The sequence below is a fragment of the Festucalex cinctus genome, chromosome 1, assembly GCF_051991245.1.
Source record: "Festucalex cinctus isolate MCC-2025b chromosome 1, RoL_Fcin_1.0, whole genome shotgun sequence".
Taxonomy (NCBI): Eukaryota; Metazoa; Chordata; class Actinopteri; order Syngnathiformes; family Syngnathidae; genus Festucalex; species Festucalex cinctus.
This window is the reverse complement of record NC_135411.1, coordinates 3273983-3291033: the sequence shown is the minus strand read 5'-3', so window position 1 is coordinate 3291033 and position 17051 is coordinate 3273983. Positions and strand designations below refer to the sequence as shown.

Here is a 17051-nt window from a genome sequence, read left to right as displayed (position 1 = left end):
TGAACTAATTTGCTCCCAAAAACGTATACATACCTTCTATTTTAAAATATTACCATGCTCCCAAAAACGTATTTATATGTTTTGTTTTGGTTTTTTTTGGGTTTTTTTATGCTAGAGCATACAGAAAGCTTTGATGGAGCCTCTGAACTTAAGAGAATGGTTGAAGCAATGGTAGTAATTACAAAAAGATGGTCAACAGGTGGCAGCAGAGTATAAGAGATCAGCCAGGGCCATGTTGAAAACAAGCTATTTCCCCACTGTTTTAAACAGATTTGTGAATAATGATGAAAGTTATATTCTAATGCTAATTGCTGCAAAATGCAAATGGATAGAAATATATTTTGTTTCCCTGATGAAAGAAGAGACTCTAATCTTTCTTTTGGTAGGTTCCATATATTTATGGCAATAGAATACAACATTCTGTGGGCCTTGCAAAATCAGTCCAAATCCAGTAAAACAGGCGGTTGGCTTCACTCAAAATGGCTGCCAGTCAATGAGTTCATAAATAAAATAATAAAATAATTAAATAAAATTTAAATTCCATACAATGTCCAGTTAATGTGATCATTTCTAAAACCTTGCACTCAAAAAATTGCAACTAAAAATTCGACTAAAATAAAGAAGAAGAAAAAAAAAGAACACTAGCAAAACTAACTGAATTTGAAAAACAAAATTGCACATAAGAGCTGGGCGAGTATGCTCATAGCAGTTTTCAGCATCGAGTTGATACCGGCCTTATTTGAATTGAAGGTCCGTGCTTCTCAATGCTGGTCCTCGGGGACACCATCCAGCATGTGTTCCCATGTCTCCCTCAGCCAACACAGGTGAGGCTCGTGAAGCCGGCTTCTCCAGAACTTGCTGATTCCTGATCATTTGAATTGCCTGTGCTGGGTGAGAGGGACATGGAAAATAGACTGGAGAGGGGGAAGCCGAGGACCGGGGTTGTTTTAATTGAAAGGGATACCTGATCTACGTACACAAAGAAGCTTATATCTTCAATCACAACAACAACAAACTGTTTTGCGTACAGAAAAAGCAATTCCACAATTACGGATACAACTCACCTGACTTTTGGCAGCGCTATTTGGCCGTTTAAGAAAAGAAAAAGTGTAGTCAATAGTGCATAGAATTTGCCGGCACTCGACGAGAACTTTTCCTGGCTCAAAGCTTAAAACAAAAAAAACAAAAAAAAGACCAGAGACTCTTGGGTGGATTTACAGATTTACAGTCTGAGGTAAAACAGCAAGGATGTTTAAAAAAACAAAAAACAAAAAAAACAAAAAAACTGTGCTACTCATAATTCTGGGGTACATTATCACAATTCATATTGATTTTTTTTTTTTTGTATCCATGAGAAATTATTTTTTGTCATTGTCTGGTTGTCTGTGTCCAAAAGCTGTAAAAACGTATAACTATTGCAAACTTATCATTTATTTATGTGATTTTGTATCAAACTATTTTCTCTTCTTTCAGTTATACTATTGATTTTATTTGGTTTAGCTTTTGTATGTTTTAACTTCCCTGGCGTGTTCTATGTTCTAATTGTTTATAGTGTATACAATGATTGTATTATTTCCCCCCCAATAGTTTGTATACTGATTGAGTGAATAGAGATTTAAAAAAATAAAAACTAAACTGGGCTACTCGTATGTACAGGAAGTAAACATGTTTCTTCTTATTCGTCCGAGTGCAGTTTAAAGGTCTATTTATTTTTATTATCGAAATGAATCTAGAATTAAACGTATAATTTTATGAGCTTTTTTATATTTTTTTTTAAGTAAAATTAAATATGAACATTTTCGTGACATGAGATTTGTCCAACTGTAATTGCCGTAGATTTCACGTGGTAGCAGAAGAGCGACTCCATTCCAGGCACGACGCGTTTACGTTCGGCTTCACGATAAAAATAATTCAACACGAATTCGTACGGAACGAACTAACACATCGACACTTTGCCCCGTCACTACGTTATTGAAGTCAAACATAATTGCTACGTTTCGTGTCTGGTTCAATCGTATCTCTCGGCCCTCTTTATTTTGCCTTAGCTTAGCTTAGCTTAGCTTAGCTTAGCTTGCTAGGCGCCAAAAAACGAGACGCGTTTGCTATCGACAAATTGGCTCAGCAGACGTCAATCGTGAGCGTAAAGTGTCGTGAATATCGTGTGAAGATGTTCACAATGGCGAAAGTCAAGTACGAAGAGGAGCTTTGTGGAGCACAGGAGGACAACGAGCGACAACGTCAACTGCTGGACGCCGTTTACAAGCAGCCTCGAGTTGTGTTGAACAGAGCAGGTTTGTCACTTGTTTCATCGACACTTTTCAACCATATGTACGTTTTTATTTCTGTAATGACTCTTCACCGGGTCACTTTGTTACGATACACACTTAGTTTTTTTCTTCAGTCGGTTTGGTACATTTCTCAGTCGATGAGAATTGGATTTAGCAGAGCTACAACTGAGGTAAAGTTAGCCGCCTTTTCTTTTTACGGGGTCAAGTCAGCCGCACTTCATTTTTTCTGTTCGCCCTTTTCTAGGATTTACGGTAGTGTGCTCGAAGAGACGCTTCGGCCTTGGGGTGAACCCCACAAAAGTGCCTAGAAAATGAGTTTCGCTCCACTGTCTGGGCACGACTTGTTCAATGCATTTTTTTGATAGATAATAATACCCTTCTGAACTTTGGGTTAAAAGTTCACCCAATGTTTTCCTGCCCCAGTTTTGTCACAAGCCAGAAATGCATATATAGGTAAATAACAAAAAACGAAAATCTTGTGCTGCAGTTTTTGGTCATAAAACGTCTTTCATTAAATTTGGCAACATAAAATCATTCCCAGATGTTATAAATACATATACCTAACATCAGAAACAAGTATTGGTGGTTTGTTACGATACACAGTTAGTTAGTTTTTTCTTCAGTAGGTTTGGTACATTTCTCAGTCGATGAGAATTGGATTGAGTAGAGCTACAACTGAGGTAAAGCTCGCCGCCTTTTCTTTTTACGCGGTCAAGTCAGCCGCACTTTATTTTTTCTGTTCGCCCTTTTCTAGGATTTACGGTAGTGTGCTCGAAGAGACGCTTAAAGCTTAAAGGCCTCAGTATGCTTCTGCGTTGGGCTCGCACGGGGGGGTTACGGCGTTGCTCCGCTCGTGCGTTTGCCTTCCGACTTGTGCGCAATACACATCTGTGTCTGTTGGAGTTTCACACCAAGTCCCGCTGTCGCTATGGCTGGGCCGCCAATAAAAAATCAATAATGGACAGTGGGTTTGATGGATGGGCTGAAAATAACCTCAGAACTTTGAGTCAATTATTTGAGGGAGACATGATTAAAAGCTTTGCACAATTATGTAGCAAATTTAATCTAATGTCAAGGGATCATTATCGGTATCTACAAATTAGGAATTATTTAATGACACATCAGGATTGGGTATATATTAGAAGGGAACCAACTAATATAGAAAAGAATTTCAGTCAATTGATAGAGAATGGAAGTGTAATGAAAAAACAAGTGTCTTTCATGTATAAGAAATTACTGATGGATATATCAGATAACACTCAACACATAAAACAACAGTGGGAACTTGAATTGAATGTGACCTTGGATGATGATACTTGGGAAGATGTCTGTTCTGGTTGTCATAAGGGTGTAGGGAGTCAAATGTGGAAGGAATTTGACTGGAAAGCTAAAATAAGATTCTTTAGAACTCCATTAAAGTGCTCCGTGTATAAGCGTGGGGTTAGTGACAAATGTTGGAGGAATTGTGGTCTTGTGGGGGATCAGACTCACATTTTTTGGGACTGTCCCATCATACAAGGTTTCTGGACTGGAGTAAGGGGAAAATTGGAAAAAATTCTTAAAGTGACACTCCCCCTGGACCCTTTGATTTATTTGTTGGATATATTCTTGGATAATTTGTCTCATGACCAGAAGTATTTGCTTCATCTCCTCTTAATGACTGCAAGAAAGATGATAACCATCAACTGGCTGAAACCTGAACCACCCACAGTTGCACAATGGTTAAAAAAAAATCAAACAGTTGTACTCAATGGAACAATTGACAGCACAACTTCAGATGAGGGTTCCTATTCTTGAAAGAAGATGGGGACCAATCCTGGACACTGTTAGATAGGGTATTGATACCCTGGGTATGTGGAGGAAATTTTTGTTGTTGTTTATCATATTATTTGTATTTCCATGATACCAATTGTATGTAAAGGCCCTATCTCAGGACAATTATTGTTATTGTTATGTTGTTGTCGGTTTTGACAATAAAAGTTCAAAAAAAAAATAAGCGGAGGTATTTTTTATTTTTATTTTTAAGGCTGTATGCAAATGAATATGTACAATTTTTTCTTGTTTCCTACAATATTAGTTGCTTATGTCATGTTGATCAAAATGTATGCTGTGTTGACCCTCGTCTCATACCTTGACTCCGCAACATTTTTGCATTATTTTTTTTTGGCATATTTATTTTTTTGCACAATGACAAATGGTTGAACAAGTTACAATACGTCAACCATATTTGTATATATTCCCAGTAGACTTTTTTTTTTTTTTTTTTCGAGGCAAATGTTAATTTTTACTAATCAAAAATCAATTCAACCAATGAGCAACCCGTTTTCTGAAAATTGTGTTTTCATCTCTAATATTCTCATATAAATTATGGTGATAACAGTGCCTGGATTGGCAGACCGGGGTGGTGGTCCCCCTTTTTAAGAAGGGGGACCGGCGGGTGTGTTCCAACTATAGAGGGATCACACTCCTCAGCCTCCCTGGTAAGGTCTATTCAGGGGTGCTGGAGAGGAGGGTCCCTCGGGAAGTCGAATCTCGGATTCAGGAGGAGCGGTGCGGTTTTCGTCCTTGCCGTGGAACAGTGGACCAGCTCTACACCCTCAGCAGGATCCTTGAGGGTGCGTGGGAGTTCGCTCAACCAGTCCACATGTGTTTTGTGGATTTGGAGAAGGCGTTCGACCGTGTCCCTCGGGGAGTCCTGTGGGGGGTGCTTCGGGAGTACGGGGTACCGGGCCCCCTGATACGGGCGGTTCGGTCCCTGTACGACCGTTGCCAGAGTTTGGTCCGCATCGCCGGCAGTAAGTCGGATTCGTTTCCAGTGAGGGTTGGACTCCGCCAAGGTTGCCCTTTGTCACCGATTCTGTTCATAATTTTTATGGACAGAATTTCTAGGCGCAGCCGAGGCGTCGAGGGGTTCCGGTTTGGTGGCCTCAGCATTGCATCTCTGCTCTTTGCAGATGATGTGGTGCTGTTGGCTTCTTCAGGCCGGGATCTCCAACTCTCACTGGAGCGGTTCGCAGCCAAGTGTGAAGCGGTTGGGATGAGGATCCGCACCTCCAAATCCGAGACCATGGTCCTCAATCGGAAAAGGGTGGAGTGTCATCCTCGGGTCGGGGATGACATCTTGCCCCAAGTGGAGGAGTTCAAGTATCTTGGGGTCTTGTTCACGAGTGAGGGTAGGATGGAACGGGAGATCGACAGGTGGATCGGTGCAGTGTCTGAGGGTGATGCGGACTCTGTATTGGTCCGTCGTGGTGACGAAAGAGCTGAGCCAAAAGGAGAAGCTCTCGATTTACCAGTCGACCTACGTTCCGACCCTCACTTATGGTCTCGAGCTGTGGGTCGTGACCAGTAGCGTTCCTAAGCAACTTGGCACCCGAGGCAGGATTTCTGGTAGTGCCCCCCCTCCCAGAGCGTGCACAACTTATTAGACCAACCACAAACACGACCCCCACTCAAATTATTAGACAAACCACAAAATATTGACATTTAGAGCATTTCCCACAGTTATACTTAATGGTAGAACTGTACGTCACAGTGGTATTTTCGCTGTAGAGGAAGAAAATAACGTGGAAAAAAATGCTGCTGAAAAGTCAACTTACTGTAGGTTTGGCAACACAAGATGGCTGCCGCCAGCTTCACTTTTCGCTACAGCATGAGCCGCCCAGTTAATTTATGACGTCCGTGCTGTATCAGCCTGCACATCCACCTGAGAATCTGACCGTGATTAGTTTTTTTTTTTCCTTTTTTTTTTTTTTCTTTTTTTTTTTGAAGGTTTGAGCCAGGTCAGCATACTAGCGTTTTCATTTCATTTTCTTAACTAAAGAGCCAGACCTGTCACCAGAAAGAAAGTGCAGGGGGGTCATTACCTTTTTTTGGGGGAGCACACTTCATCAACCTAAATCTAATGTTGTTCAGGTTGAACAGTGGCAAAAGCAAAAAAAAAAAAAAAAAGCGGCGGAATGACTGTGAACCAGCCCCTTCTCTCTGAGATTAGCTAGCAGTTGCCTTCATTTGCTATTTGGATTTAGGGCTGTACGATATAGATAAAATTTCATTTCATTTCATTTTTGCCAGACATCTTTATTCTTTGGTCTTTGACTCAGCATGAAACTTGGCATCATTTCAGTGTTTTATGGTGCCTTCTGTATTTTGTGTTATTTTATTTTTAGTTATATTTACTTATTCACTTCCCTACATCTTATATTTTTTTTTATTTTTTTTTGCTTTTCTACTTACCTACTTATATTTACTATAATTAATTTTATTTTGTTTTATTTTCTTTCACTTGTGTCCACTGCAAGACTGATTTCTGTTCCATGCACTTTGTATACAGCAATGGATGTTTTAAAGTGCTTTATAAAAAAGATTGAGTTGAGATATGTCGATAATATACAGAAGCGACATATGGGTTCAGTGAAAAATATCAATCCATAAGGATGTGTAAAGTGCTGTTTTTTATTATTATTATTATTATTATTATTATTATTATTATAACTTAGCGACAGTCATCAACCGTGACAAACTTGGCAATAAAAAAAAAAAGAAAAGAGAATTCAACTTACATTGTACTGCAACTATGCTTTAGTGATAAATAATTTTATGCTCCAAAGTATTTGTTGTGTATGTGTGACTGCGTGGGTCTGTTAACCGCATACTGTGTATTGCTACAATTTGTCCGTGCTGTGTGGCTTGACTAATCAAAACAAAAGTTTGCCACTCACTTGTGAACGTTGTTTAGTGGACCAGTGAACGCAGGATTCCCAACCATGTCAACTGTGTCATCCTGGATCCAGGTTTGGCGTTTGCTCACTGCTCAGTCATTGGGTCAGTGCCGGCCGGCGAACGTGCACTACTATCTAACGCGGAAGTAGATTTGGCTAATGCGCGTCTCCGGAGCGCGCGTCACCCCCCCCCAATCCCGATTACCATTGGCTAGCCGTAGATGTCAATCAAAGCCAAATTTGAAAGGATGTATGTGGTTGGCTGGCAAGCCATGCTTTACTTGAACAGAAGGCGCACGTTTACGTGACTGATAAAAGTTTTTAAAAAATCAATAAATTCTCCTTTCCCTGTCGTCCTTTTGCTCACGAGCGCCCCTAGCATCTGCCTAATCTGCCTAATGGCAGGAGCGCCACTGGTCGTGACCAAAAGAACGAGATCCCGGATACAAGCGGCCGAAATGAGTTTCCTCCGCAGGGTGTCCGGGCTCTCCCTTAGAGATAGGGTGAGAAGCTCGGTCATCCGGGAGGGACTCGGAGTCAAGCCGCTGCTCCTCCGCGTTGAGAGGAGCCAGCTGAGGTGGCTCGGGCATCTGGTTCGGAGAGCCTCCTGGACGCCTCCCTGGGGAGGTCTTCCGGGCATGTCCCACCGGCGGGAGGCCCCGGGGACGACCCAGGACACGCTGGAGAGACTATGTCTCCCGGCTGGCCTGGGAACGCCTTGGGATCCCGCCGGAGGAGCTGGTTGAAGTGGCTGGGGAGAGGGAGGTCTGGGTTTCCCTCCTAAAGCTGCCGCCCCCGCGACCCGACCTCGGATAAGCGGAGGAAGATGGATGGATGGATGAATTTATGGTGAATTCTAGGGCTGGGTATCGATTCAAATTTCCAGGATCGATTCGATTCGCAAGGGTCCGATTCGATTCGATTAATGATTCACAACGATTTTCGATTCATTTGAGGAATTCATGCAGCACCTATTTTAGACAGTCAAAAGTACCAGTGCTGCAAATAGCAGAAACTTCTTGCTGTAATTTAATGCATTAGTAAAAATATGAATATTTACATTAAGAATTGAATCAATTGCAGTTACATTAATACGGTTTTATTTAACACGGCCTTATAAAAACAATAAATAACTAGAGCTGCGAGCAGCTATCAAGGGCCCTCGCAGCCCGGGCCACATTGGGGTATTTGCACGTTGGGGTACTTGCACGTTGGGGTACTCGCACATTGGGGTACTGGCACATTAGGAGCAAAATGTCTTTTAACATGGCATGATAAACCTTTACATGTGGATTTTTTTTTGCTAGGTGTGATGTGTGTGTCAAGCTCAATGGGTTTTGGTGATTGTTAAGATCTGCAAAAATCAGCGTCCTTTTTTATTTTTAGGGAATGAGTTGACCTGATTGGTATTTTTTGCAAAAGTATATTAACCCATCATTGCTCGTACTCATTGCACGATGTTGCTTTTATTGTCCATAGAGGCTATCAAAAATAAATAAAACAAAATAAAAAAGTACATATGTTTGGATCGGTCTGATACCAGTGAACATCTTGAGTAATGGAAAAAGTAAAAGAATATTCATAAATGACTTAGTTATTACACTTACAATGAGTTCACAAATTTTGTACAAAATACCGTAAGTGGGGTTGTTTTTTTTTGTTTTGTTTTTTGTTTTTTATGCCTCAAGGACTTGGTGGCGCTGTATTTATAACTGAATTTTGTCATAGAGATACCTTCACGCCTTGACTATAAATATACATGGCAAGTTTGGGATTTTTTGAAGCATGTACCGGGGAGTTATTAAGCATATCCTTCATTCACGATACTGCTTTTAACGTCCATAGAGGCAATCAAAAATAAATAAAACTAAATAAAAAAATACTTATGTTTGGATAGGTCTGATCCCAGTGAACATTTTGAGTGGTGGAAAGTAAATGAATATTCATAAATGACTTAGTTATCACACTGAGAATGAGTTTACAATTTTTGTAAAAATACCGTAAGTGGGGTATTTTTTTTTTCATGCCTCAAGGGCTAGGTGGCGCTGCATATATAACTAAATGTTGTCATAGAGATAGCTTCAGGCCTTGACTATAAACATACATGTCAAGTTTGGGATTTTTTGGAGCATGTACCGGGGAGTTATTAAGCATATCCTTTTTCAGTGCGAAACACAAAATTTGATGCTCCGCCCTCATCATATAGTATTCCGAAAAGTCAAGAGTTTTCCCACTGTCGCTGGCTCAGGTCTTGACATGGCCCAGGGCAAGTGTGAAGTCAGTCGGATGAAACGTATAGAAGAAGTGGGCAAAATTATGCCCCCTGTAAATGTGCTAAAATTGTAAAAAATGGGACATTCAAAAATTCGTAGCTCGCTTCCTGTTCATTTTAGCACATGGGTCCAAGAGACTTTTTTTTGTAGGTCTTGGGCTCCCTCATACACCTAAAAATTTCCAAAGATCTTGCTTCAACGTACAAGCGGGGCTGCTTAGTTAAAAATTTCTAGGGGGGGCTATTGAGTCATTTTTGTAAAAATAGAAGCCACGATAAAATATTGCTCATTTTGCCAGGCCAGATGTGTGTGCCAAGATGTGTGGCCAGATGTGTGTGCCAAGTTTCATGTGTTTCTGTGCCAGTTTGGGCTCTCAAAATTGGCGTTGTTTTCTTGGCAAACAGCGCTTAGCCACGCCCACAGCGATTCGCGAAAACTGACAAACTTTGTGTTGTGACATCATGAAGGCCGAAACCCTCATCTGAGCAAATATGAGGTAGGTCCAGTTAACGTGGTTGGAGAAAAACATTGAAGAAAAATCTTCAGAAAGAAAATTGCCAATAGGTGGCGCTATCAGTACGATGAAATATTAGTTCGTAGATGTGTTAAGGGCTGCACTCTCATCAAATGTGTGAAATTTTGAGAAGATTGGACCATCTGGGTCAAGTTAAAGCAGCTTTTATTCTCACGAAAAATTATCAGATTTTGCGGCACTGTATAGGCCACGCCCTTTGGCGAAAATGTACAATATTCGGTGTGGGCCATGATCAACATCTAAAGGCTTTTCTGTAGGGATAGACCGATTATCGGCCGGGCCGATTATCGGTGCCGATATTTGGCATTTTGACAAATATCGGCATCGGCCATTTTTTGAATCTGAAGGCCGATCAAGCTGGTATCTCACTGAGCAGTGAATACTTGTGAATGTAACGAATTTGTGGTTTTCATCAGGAATTTTAAGATATTCAGTCAGTTTTTATTTATCGTAAACACATTTGGAACATATTCAGACAATTTCTCACTGCGAAGATCTTTTGTAACGTTTTACGAACCCGAATAAAACCCCCAAATTAGCTATATTAGCATGCATTTGTCACTCCGTGAGATATGGGGAACTTTTCATTTATGGGTCTTTTATGGGAGATGATCGATACTGGCTTCCACCGTGTAAGTGACACGGGCTCGGAAGCATTTGTTTGTGTGTGTTGAATGTGTTGTGTGTATGTGTGTGTGTGTTGGGGGCGGGGTCGATATATCTATACATGGCTTTATGTATCGATATTGGGATATGAAAAGGCGTATCTATACGATATCGATGTATCAATATTTTGAACCCAGCCCTAGTTAATTCAATTGAAATAGAAAGGGTGTATGAAAACAAATTCCTTGTAGTAGTTATTGATGATAAATTATTTTGGAAGCCACACATAGAAAATGTTAAAAGGAAAATGTGAAAAATCAAAGGGATACTCTATAAAACTAAGGATGTCCTGAACATGAACTCATTATATACATTATACAGTTCGTTATTCTTACAATATCTGACCTATTGTGTGGAAATCTGGGCAAATGCAAATAAAACAAACACCAACTCTGTATTCAAATTGCAAAAGAGAGCTATAAGAATTATTAATTAATCAAAATATACAGAATCAACACATCCATTATTTATTAAATTAAATACCATGAAATTTTATGACTTGGTTGAGTTTAAATTAGCACCAAATTAGACACAGTCCTTATGATATAAGGGGTGCACATGTCTATAAAAACCAAAAATAAAACAAAAAAAACAAGAACAAATATTAAGCAAAGGTGTGTATCTGTTAAAGGTGTTAATTTGTGGAATCATTTGGGAATTGCCCTGAAAGGATGTGACTCACTTGTTGAGTTTAAACTTCAATATAAAATACATAACATCACAATAAATTAACTTTACCAAACCATGTGTATCTTGTGTCTCGCAGATGTCAGTGAAAAATATATTTTTCCTGAGCGGCAGGAGCCAGAGTTCCCTGGCGTGAAACAGAAGGAGGACTTGGAGCCTCTTCAAGTTAAAGAAGAGAAGCGGCAACAGCCTCCCAACATCAAAAAAGAGGAGCAGCTGCCACCATACATTGAAGAGGAGGAGCACGTCACAGAGTTGCCCGTGACTGGTGTCCATTTGAAGACTGAAGATGAACAATATGAACAATATGAAGAGAACAAAGGGGCGGAGTCTCCAAGCAGCAGGTCAAGACAACAAATGACAAATGATGACAGCCGGTTAGCTCTCATGTCAGATGGTGAAGACGCATCACACGCTCCTCACACTGCTGACGATGAACAGTGTGACGATGATGTGACATGTCACACTGATGGCAAACGGTGGAAATGTTCTCAGTGTGGAAAAACCTTTGGTTCCAAGTCTCAATTGAGAAGACACGTGATGGGCCACACTGGTGATAAACCTTTCGTCTGCTCAGTTTGTGGTCGAAAATATGCTCGCAAGGAACACTTAAAAACACACACAAGAACCCACACTGGCGAGAAGCCTTTTGCTTGCTCAGTTTGTGGTCAAAATTTTGCTCAGAGGGGACACTTAAAAACACACACAAGAACCCACACTGGAGAGAAGCCTTTTGCTTGCTCGGTTTGTGGTCAAAGTTTCTCTCAGAAGGGAAGTTTAACAACGCACATGCGAATCCACACTGGAGAGAAGCCCTTTGCTTGCTCGGTTTGTGGTCAAAGTTTCTCTGAGAAGGGAAGTTTAACAACGCACATGCGAATCCACACTGGAGAGAAGCCCTTTGCATGCTCAGTTTGTGGTCAAAATTTTTCTTCCAAGGGATACTTAAAAACACACACAAGAACCCACACTGGAGAGAAGCCCTTTGCATGCTCAGTTTGTGGTCAAAATTTTTCTTCCAAGGGATACTTAAAAACACACACAAGAACCCACACTGGAGAGAAGCCCTTTGCATGCTCAGTTTGTGGTCAAAATTTTTCTTCCAAGGGATACTTAAAATCACACACAAGAACCCACACTGGAGAGAAGCCCTTTGCATGCTCAGTTTGTGGTCAAAATTTTTCTTCCAAGGGATACTTAAAAACCCACACAAGAACCCACACTGGAGAGAAGCCCTTTGCTTGCTCTGTTTGTGGTCAAAGTTTCTCTGAGAAGGGAAGTTTAACAACGCACACGCGAATCCACACTGGAGAGAAGCCCTTTGCTTGCTCAGTTTGTGGTCAAAATTTTGCTCACAAGGGAAACTTAAAAATCCACACAAAAACCCACACTGGAGAGAAGCCCTTTGCTTGCTCAGTTTGTGGTCAAAATTTTGCTCACAAGGGAAACTTAAAAACACACACAAGAACCCACACTGGAGAGAAGCCCTTTGCTTGCTTGGTTTGTGGTCAAAATTTTTCTTCCAATCGATACTTAAAAATCCACACAAGAACCCACACTGGAGAGAAGCCCTTTGCTTGCTCAGTTTGTGGTCAAAATTTTGCTCAGAGGGTACAATTAAAAACACACACAAGAACCCACACTGGAGAGAAGCCCTTTGCTTGCTTGGTTTGTGGTCAAAATTTTTCTTCCAATCAATACTTAAAAATACACACAAGAACCCACACTGGAGAGAAGCCCTTTGCTTGCTTGGTTTGTGGTCAAAATTTTTCTTCCAATCGATGCTTAAAAATACACACAAGAACCCACACTGGAGAGAAGCCCTTTGCTTGCTCAGTTTGTGGTAAGAAATTTCCTTCTAAGGAAAAATTAAAAACACACACAAGAACCCACACTGGAGAGAAGCCTTTTGCTTGCTCAGTTTGTGGTCAAAATTTCTCTCAGAAGGGAACTTTAAAAATCCACACACGAACCCACACTGGAGAGAAGCCTTTTGGTTGCTCAGTTTGTGGTAAAAAATTTACTCTTAATGTAACGTTAAAAAGACACACAAAGACCCACACTGGAGAGAAGCCTTTTGCTTGCTCAGTTTGTGGTCAAAATTTCTCTCAGAAGGGAACTTTAAAAATCCACACACAAACCCACACTGGAGAGAAGCCTTTTGCTTGCTCAGTTTGTGGTCAAAATTTTGCTCACAGGGGATACTTAAAAATACACACAAGAACCCACACTGGAGAGAAGCCCTTTGCTTGCTCGGTTTGTGGTCAAAATTTTGCTCAGAGGGTACACTTAAAAATACACACAAAGACCCACACTGATGAGAAACCATTTTCTTGCTCAGTGTGTGGTCAAAGATTCCCAACAAAGGGCAACGCTGAGAGTCACAAGTGTGCTGGTGAGAAAAGCAGTTGATGAATGAAGCTTGATATGATCTCATTTAGGAATTGACGTATAAAATGGTGCAGAAATTTCTACCGCTAAATGAATGATTGATCTGTGTACTTGTATTGTGTGTTGTATGTGTCTTAGCCTATTTTGAAAATGAATTTGTTTTGAAAACATCAACCTGACAAGTGGCTGCAGATTATAACTGACGGCTATAATCTGTCATGTTGACATGTAAATGTCCGTTCATATGTAGTTTGCCTTATTTACATATTAAAAGGCTGTCGGTTGAACACATTATTTTAGGTTAATTATGCACAAATTAGTGTGTCAAAATAACGCAATTGATCGCGAGTCAATGCAAAATTTGGCCCATTGAGGTACACAGAGTAGACTGCAGGGGGCACCACTACAGAGTAGCACGAGCACACCGACCTGTATATATGACTGGATAGCAGATAGCCCTTACACGCCCATGCAAGCCGTTGAAGCCACAGGGCGGCCATCTTGCTCCTACCATCTCGTCAGTGGGTGGACGGTATGTCCACTTTGAGGACCCCTTTTTTTTAATCACTCAGTTCCATGGACAGCATGATTTATGGTGATTTAAATTTGTTAAAAACAAGAGGACTTCGGACATTTTCGAACTTGCCTTAAAGGCGTATAAATGATATGTTACATGACGTTTACAGGAGGAAACTTGTATAATTCATTGTTTATTAAAGAATCACAACATTCATTTTGGAGGTCCGGAGCTTGTTAATGGTTGTCACTCTTCAGGAACTTGACGCGCAGCTCCGCCTCCCCGAAGGCGTCCATGCGCCGCAGGTAGCCCACAGCGCGCAGGCACGACGACAGCTGATCGTCGCTGCGCAGCTGAGTAAAGCTTGACGGACTATGCTTACATAGCAATGGTTGCCAAATGTGTGATTGGTCAATGCTCGTTTGGGGGGGCGGAGTTTGCGAAAGGTCAATTACGGATACAACTCACCTGACTTTTGGCAGCGATATTCGGCCGAGCAAGAAAAGAAAAAGTGTAGTCAATAGTGCATAGAATTTGCCGGCACTCGACTAGAACTTTTCCTGGCTCAAAGCTTAAAAAAAAAAAAAAAAAAAGACCAGAGACTCTTGGGTGGATTTACAGATTTACAGTCTGAGGTAAAACAGCAAGGATGTTTAAAAAAAAACAAAAACTGTGCTACTAATAATTCTGGGGTACATCATCACAATTCATTATAATCCACATTTATCCAGATTTCTCCTTACTTTGGAAGCATGTATTATTTTGGTATGTTTGAATTTGATAATAATGTCTATTCACAGTTTCATTTGATAAATCTTATGATTATTCTAGCGAAGTTTTACATTTATAAGTCTAAATTTACACATAAGAAACCATCCTTTATTTTTTAGTTTTTATTTTTGTATCCATGAGAAATTATTTTTTGTCACTGTCTGGTTGTCTGTGTCCAAAAGCTGTAAAAACGTATAACTATTGCAAACTTATCATTTATTTATATGATTTTGTATCAAGCTATTTTCTTTTCTTTCAGTTATAATATTGATTTTATTTGGTTTAGCTTTTGTATGTTTTAACTTCCCTGGCGTGTTCTATGTTCTAATTGTTTATAGTGTATACAATGATTGTATTATTTCCCCCCCAATAGTTTGTATACTGATTGAGTGAATAGAGATTTAAAAAATAAAAAATTAAACATGTTTCTTCTTATTCGTCCGAGTGCAGTTTAAAGGTCTATTTATTTTTATTATCCAAATAAATCTAGAATTAAACGTATAATTTTATGAGCTTTTTTTTTTATTTTTTTAAGTAAAATTAAATACAGTATTAACATTTTCGTGACATGAGATTTGTCCAACTGTATTTGCCGTAGATTTCACGTGGTAGCAGAAGAGCGACTCCATTCCAGGCACGACGCGTTTACGCTCGGCTTCACTATAAAAATAATTCAACACGAATTCGTACGGAACGAACTGACACATCGACACTTTGCCCCGTCACTACTTTATTGAAGTCAAACATAATTGCTACGTTTCGTGTCTGGTTCAATCGTATCTCTCGGCCGTCTTTATTTTGCCTTAGCTTAGCTTATTTTAGCTTAGTTTAGCTTAGCTTAGCTTAGCTTATTTTAGCTTAGCTTAGCTTGGCTTGCTAGGCGCCAAAAAACGAGACGCGTTTGCTATCGACAAATTGGCTCAGCAGACGTCAATCGTGAGCGTAAAGTGTCGTGAATATCGTGTGAAGATGTTCACAATGGCGAAAGTCAAGTACGAAGAGGAGCTTTGTGGAGCACAGGAGGACAACGAGCGACAACGTCAACTGCTGGACGCCGTTTACAAGCAGCCTCGAGTTGTGTTGAACAGAGCAGGTTTGTCACTTGTTTCATCGACACTTTTCAACCATATGTACGTTTTTATTTCTGTAATGACTCTTCACCGGGTCACTTTGTTACGATACACAGTTAGTTTTTTTCTTCAGTCGGTTTGGTACATTTCTCAGTCGATGAGAATTGGATTTAGCAGAGCTACAACTGAGGTAAAGTAAGCCGCCTTTTCTTTTTACGCGGTCAAGTCAGCCGCACTTCATTTTTTTTGTTCGCCCTTTTCTAGGATTTACGGTAGTGTGCTCGAAGAGACGCTTCGGCCTTGGGGTGAACCCCACAAAAGTGCCTAGAAAATGAGTTTCGCTCCACTGTCTGGGCACGACTTGTTCAATCCATTTTTTGATAGATAATACCCTTCTGAACTTTGGGTTAAAAGTTCACCCAATGTTTTCCTGCCCCAGTTTTGTCACAAGCCAGAAATGCATATATAGGTAAATAACAAAAAACGAAAATCTTGTGCTGCAGTTTTTGGTCATAAAACGTCTTTCATTAAATTTGGCAACATAAAATCATTCCCAGATGTTATAAATACATATGCCTAAAATCAGAAACAAGTATTGGTGGTTTGGTGTACTCATGTGAATTTAGATCATTAAATATATCAAATTTGTGCCAAAAAAACAAAACAAAAAAAAAGCTTCAACTAGAAGTGAGACCAGCACACGAATGTTACATTTAGCTATGTTTATGTTTCATATATAAAAACAATTCACAACCTACTATGTAATGAAAGGTGCACAAGAAGCAACATACATCGGCCAAAAATGGCTGAAAATACTACCATGCACCACAAACTTGGAACAAGGCAAAATGGACTAGATGAAAATAGATACATTCAGAGCCCAGATTATTGTAACATATAGAATATTTTTTAAAGTATCAGATTATGTCACAGCATGTCATTTATACCCCCCAGCCCTGCCCCACACACAAAAATATTAATAAAAAAAAAGAATCAAATAAAAATCCAATGTACATTCACAATAAAACCATGCAACTTCATTGGAACGGCTCTTTTTTTTTCGCAGACCAATTTAAAGGTCTGTGTTGTGGAAAAATTGAATACAGACTTTTTCTTTTTTTTTTGCTTGAAA

At 40.0% G+C, this 17051-nt stretch overlaps 1 protein-coding gene across 1 annotated transcript; it reads left to right on the top strand.

Annotated features, from left to right (window-relative positions):
• The first annotated feature begins 1863 nt into the window (after positions 1 to 1863).
• On the top strand, positions 1864 to 15274 carry LOC144006899 (uncharacterized). The gene is made up of 2 exons (XM_077506000.1): positions 1864 to 2291; positions 11250 to 15274. The coding sequence occupies exons 1-2, from the start codon at positions 2168 to 2170 to the stop codon at positions 13580 to 13582; spliced, it is 2457 nt and encodes an 818-aa protein (XP_077362126.1). The 5' UTR covers positions 1864 to 2167; the 3' UTR covers positions 13583 to 15274.
• The last annotated feature ends 1777 nt before the right edge of the window (positions 15275 to 17051 follow it).

Bases quoted from the DNA above. Each gene is read 5' to 3' on its own strand.
- LOC144006899 (XM_077506000.1), top strand. From the start codon at position 2,168: ATGTTCACAATGGCGAAAGTCAAGTACGAAGAGGAGCTTTGTGGAGCA. The intron at 2,292-11,249 runs GTTTGTCACTTG...TGTGTCTCGCAG, and splicing joins AGTTGTGTTGAACAGAGCAG to ATGTCAGTGAAAAATATATT.